Source organism: Fukomys damarensis, unplaced genomic scaffold (genome assembly GCF_012274545.1).
Source record: "Fukomys damarensis isolate Sample0158 unplaced genomic scaffold, DMR_v1.0_HiC HiC_scaffold_23, whole genome shotgun sequence".
Lineage (NCBI taxonomy): Eukaryota > Metazoa > Chordata > Mammalia > Rodentia > Bathyergidae > Fukomys > Fukomys damarensis.
The window spans coordinates 1439313-1445098 of record NW_022900935.1 but is presented as its reverse complement, the minus strand read 5'-3'; the positions used below and the strand labels follow the sequence as shown (position 1 = coordinate 1445098).

At 39.3% G+C, this 5786-nt stretch overlaps 1 protein-coding gene across 1 annotated transcript in view; it reads right to left on the bottom strand.

Moving 5' to 3' along the window:
* The window catches only part of Spen (spen family transcriptional repressor), a 57301-nt gene extending 53927 nt beyond the window's left edge, over window positions 1-3374 (bottom strand). The window contains exon 1 of the mRNA XM_033767849.1: window positions 3054-3374. Coding sequence (XP_033623740.1) covers window positions 3054-3253 — 200 coding nt within the window. The 5' untranslated portion in view covers window positions 3254-3374. The remainder of the gene's footprint in view (window positions 1-3053) is intronic.
* Between the last annotated feature and the right edge of the window lie 2412 nt (window positions 3375-5786).

Genomic DNA, 5786 nt, shown 5'->3' with positions numbered 1-5786 from the left:
AGGCAGGGTCTCACTATGTAGTTGAGACTGACCTGGAACTTACTATGTAGCCCAGGCTGGTCTCGAACTCACAGTGATCCTCCTGCCTCAGCCTCCCGAGTGCTGGGATTACAGGCATGCGCCACCACGCCCAGCCTGAAACTGTCATTTTAATATGAAAGTTTTTTACACTTTCATCTGGTTGAAATATATACTGAACTTTTATTTACTTGCAAATTTATTTTAGGCCATATTTTCACACTACATTTAGACATGAAAGTCCTGCTGCAGTGCATGTTCTGCAGGAGGAAGGACTTTCAAAGGAATCCAGATACAAATCTGTAAATGCTACTTTTTATAATTGACTATTTTTCGGCAGTGCAGAGGATCAAACCCAGGGTGGGTCTCATGCATGCTAAGCATGGGCTCTAGCGCTGAGCTACAATTACAATGCCCAGCCCTTTTTTATCTTGAGGCAGGATCTCAAGAAGTTATACAGGCTTGCCCTGAACTTGTGATCCTCCTGCCTATCTGGGATTACAGGTGTGCGCCACCACGCCCGGCACACTCATTAACTTTTGACTGCTTTGGTAATTATAAAAATTCCCAAACTATACAAATTGCTCAAACAAATATATTTAATAACAAAAACAGAATCTTAAAACACTTAAGATATCAAAATACTAGGTTACCACATGCAATCCTTTGTAATGTCAAACGTCACATAATTTTTAGAATGTCTATTCCATGAGTCAATTTGTTAATACATGTACTTAGTGAAATATGTTCTTAGTTTTAGCTATATTCAAGATGCCTGTAGGAAAATTAGGCAATATCAGGATCTATACTATACTCAAAGGTCACTACTAGCAATGCCTTAACTTTATATTGGGATGAGTTTGGTTTTTTGCAGGGCTAGGGATAGAACCCAGGGCCTTGCACAAGTTAGGCAAATGCTCTAATACTGAGCCACATACCCAGGATCCTTAAGAAATTGTTTAGTAGGATATGAATATTTGTCTACTCAGGAGATTAAAAAAGTACTACATGTAAAATTAGATAATTCAAGTATGAGGTAATATGAGAAACAAATTTTGTTCCTGTATTATAAGTTCTCTACTTTTGTAGGGAACTGAAACTCAGCTCCTGAGTTCCCAGCAAGACCAATTCACATGAGTTTCTCTTTGATTTATCTGTGGAATTATCTTCCATCAAAAGGGATTTGAGAATTATGAAAGATAAATTAGGATCTCTCCAGCAAAGGGTATCTGGCAAAATTTTGCGGCAATTATTTTCCTAATACATTCCTATATACCACATCTTTCAAGTAATAATCGTTTCACCCACCATTTTATTTAGTAGCAACCCCATTTTCCTAGGCTATTTTGTGGCTGTTAACGTGAAAAGCAACTGGCATGGCAAAAAATTCAATACTATCTTTCCTTCTTCAATTTATTAAATGACTTTCTCCTTTTTTATTTGCAATATTCCTTTCTGAAATTTGAGACTTAAGAGAAAATTTTGCAAATAGTTCATTTAGCACTCTGGCAAATGTTAGTCAGTGAAAGTCATTACTATTGATATAATAGAACAGGTAAAAAGTTCTAGAAGACTTACTTCTATAGATGATACTTTATAAATATGCAAAATTCTTATCCATTAGGAAGAAACAGAAGGCAAGCGTAAGAGCTGGCAGAGCTGAAATCTAATGGCTATTCTTTGATTCATCTATTAGTACTAAAGACTTCTACAGTTAGTGGGAGAGAAAAAGTTTGACTTGGGTTAGGAGAGGGGCTAATATACACAGGTCAGGACATACCAACCTTTTCCACTGTGGAAACACGACCTATAATCCCAATTAAATCTAGGGAGAGAATTGTGAACATAACTTCCCCAATTTTGGCCCCTCTTATGGGGGTAATCCACCTTCTTAATGGGCAAGGGTGTCAAATGATATTTAGATGACCACAAAGGAAAAAAAATCATAGTGACCAGACAAAATAATTCCACCGGAAGCAAGTAGTCCCAGACAAACTGTAACTCTCAAACCCCCAGACTTCTTTCTTGAGATAGCAGATACTTATAAATTGATCCACATTCAAAAAATCTCCAGCCCTAAGTGTGAATCAGACAGCTGGCAGAAGAGGACAGATCTCTACAATTCCAACAAACGAGGAAGACATGACAGCTTGCCAACTGTTCACTTTTGTAGCCATCCAGCCAGTCAGTTTTGATCGTTGTATCCACAACCAATCATCACCGTGAGTTCAAAGTTAAAGTACCTTTAGTTAGACAGCAACTTGCTTAAGAAATGAAATAGTAATCCTCTTCCTCTGGGCTAATGGAATCTTGAAAGCATGACACCCCATATATTCCAGCAATTTAAAAGCATGGCTATATTCCAGAATTTATGAATGTTCCATCATCTCAACTCCCCATTCCCTCAAGGGTGTAATTCCAACATCGAAACTGTGTAGATCCAAAATGGGAAACTCAAGCATTGCCTTCCCTCTTCTTCATCCAGGTATACAATTCCACGTTAAAGTATTGTTTGTAGAATCCAAGTGGTTGAATCTTTAGGATCTGCTACATTTTTCGTGACAATCCAATTTGTTTGTACGCTTTATGCAGTGAACACCGAGAAGCAAATAACTTTGAAAACAATCTGTAGGCTCTTAGTATTCCAGAAATATTCCAAATAGCATGACCACAAAACCTGTAGTGAAATAGCTCCACGGAGTAGAAGGGATATATCCAAAGAGGGCTCTGAGTATTATCCAAAAGTAGGAATAATGAATTCTAGAAGACAGGTAACTCCAAAAATGATGCTGCCACAGGAACTCTTCCACCACATTATAACTCAGGAGCAGATATCCAATCCACTGCAGGAAATATCCTCTATGATTCCGTAAGACACCAGCCACTGGGACAGAAATCACTTCCGTTTCCAACCCAAAATAGGAAACATTGAGAATGCCCAAAACTTTAAATCCATCTGGGGCCCCTAAATATGAGTTTCTGTTTCTCACCACATCAAATACAAAATACCTGCCTACAGAAACCTTGGAACTTACCCATCAAGTCTCCGCTCATAACGTCCTTCTCGTGCATGAAGTGATGGTGGGGGGCCATAAGCAGGCCCGCCACCACCTCCTCTGAACCCAGAAACCTCTCTACTACGAGATGCTATGGAAACTGTATCATCCAATCCCCGAGCAGCACTCGGAATGGTGCCTGGTTCATTATAATCCGTGCGTAGGTCTCTATCTCCCATTTTGTTAACGGAGTTGTGAGCTTTCTGTGCACTTTTGATGTCCACAAAATCCACAAAGGCAGCCACTCCTCCTTCAGATCCCCTCTTGGGGAGAATTTTAACACTTTCCACACGGCCATATCTGGAAATAAAACAAAGTTAACATTATTATTCCATATCAGTAATTTTCCAGAATGAGTTAAAATATTTTTAAACAATACCCTGGCATGGTGGTGCATGCCTTTAATCCAGCCCCGGGGAGTCTAAAGCAGAGGGATCACAAGTTCAAGGTCAGCCTGGGTTACACAGTGAGTCCAAGGCCAGCCTGAACTACACAGCAAGACCCTATCTCAAAGGACAAAAACAACAACAAAATATTTTTATTCAAGACACATTACACATATAAAGGAAAGGCTGCAAAGTGGCTTTTAAAAAGCTCTCATTTACACTTATACTTTTCTCTCTGCAATAAATATATGTTATTAATACTGCTCTCAGGGGCCGGGGATTTAGCTCAGTTGTTCCACCTCCTGCCTCGCAAGCTCAAGGACCCAAGTTCGATCCCTAGTACCAAAAAACAGAAAAAAAAAAAAAAAAAACCTGCTCTCATTTCTTAAATGTAGTATTTACTGGGCTGGCAATTTAGCTAAGTGGTTCCGCCGCCTGCCTTGCAAGGACCGGAGTTCGATCCCCAGTACAGAAAAAAAAAAAAAAGAGCTGTAACTTTGTTGTTCCGATGAGAAAGTTTAAATGTAGTATTTACTAAACAATCCTTAACCTTTCCAGAACATTTACCTAAAATGACTCTCTCAGAGGTCTTTAGGGATTTTTACATTCTAAAAGAGGTTACAAAACCTAAAATAATCTTAAAATCTTGGGCTGCAGGTCTAGCTCAATGGTAGAGAGTACCTGCCAGCAAGCTTGAGGTCCTGGGTTCAAACACCAGCACCACAAAAATAAAATCCTGAAAAGCTTCTATTTAGGCCTTGCCTACCAGCTAAGTACGCTACCACTGAGCTATATCCTAAGTTTTCTTAGCATAATTTTTCTTTTTCCAAGGTGTTAAAATTTGTAATTCAGGTATAACTGAAATTGTCTTTCTTCTAAATCAATCTAAGAAAATTCTTTTGTGCGGGGGTTGAGACAGGGTCTCACTATGTGGTTGAGACTAACCTGGAACTCACTATGTAGCCCAGGCTGGTCTCCAACTCACAGCGATCCTCCTGCCTCAGCCTCCCCGAGTGCTGGGATTACAGGCGTGTGCCACCACACCTGGTGATCTAAGAAAATTCTTACCCATTATATTCTAATTTTTATTCCAAAAAATGTGTACTACATGTGTAGTGAAAAATTTTAGGACATCTTGTATATTATGAAGCATTTGTGAGAAATAAAATGTGTAATCATCAAAAATTATTTATGGGCTGGGGATTTAGCTCAGCAGCACAGTGCCTGCCTGATGAGCTCAACATCCTGAATTCAATCCCTGGTATAAAACACACTTACTTAGTTATTTGTTTATTTGGTCTGGGGACATGCCTCAGTGGCACAGTACCTGCCTGGCAAGTGTGAGGTCCTGAGTTCAAGTCCTGACACCAAAAAAATTTATTCATGAAAATTCTATAGATGTCATTAAAAGTTAACAGTTATATTGTATGTACTTGTAATCGTGTGTTAGAAAGCCAGGCAGATGCACTTTATTTTTGAGACAGGATCCTACCTGTAGTTCAGGCTGGCCTTAAAACTATGTAGCCTAGACTGGCCTCGAACTCACAGCAATCCTCCTGCCTCACAGTCTCCAAATCCTGGGATTACAGGCATATACCACCACACCCGGCTAGAGGCACTTTTAAATATAGTTCTTTTTATTTGCTGACAATTCACAATCATAATTTTACACTTCTCTTGAAGAAGCTGACATTATCAGAAAGCAGTGCATTTCTACGTTGTTTCGTAGTATGATTTATCACCTCTTACAAAGGAAACAGCACCAAAATCCAGCTTTATCAGAGAACTAGAAGTAACAAAACTATCTGATATAAATTAATTGACCAAAGAGTCTCTATAATTTGTGGGGAAAAAAAATCTAATGAATATTGAAATAGTTCTTTCCATACAAATACAGAAATACATTCAAATGTGTTTGACAAAGGACATTCATCATGAAACCCAAAATCATACACACTGGAGTAGGGCTGCCTCATATTGAGCTACATCCCAATCTCTTTTTATTTTTTTCTATTTTTGAGAAAGGGTCTTACTAAATCCCTAAGGTAACGAGGCTGGAGCTTGCAATCCTCCTGTCTCAGCCTGACATGGGCCACCACACTTGGCATAACTCACTTTTTTTAGTGGGCAAAATATATAATGGGCAAAAATATACCAATGACAGAAAAGCATATGAAAATATGCTCAAGCCAGGTGTGGTGGTGCACTCCAGTAATCCTAGCACTCGGGAGGCTGAGGGAGGAGGATCGCTGTGAGTTTGAGACCAGCCTGGGCTACATAGTGAGTTCCAGGTCAGTCTCAACTACATAGTGAGACCCTGTCTCAA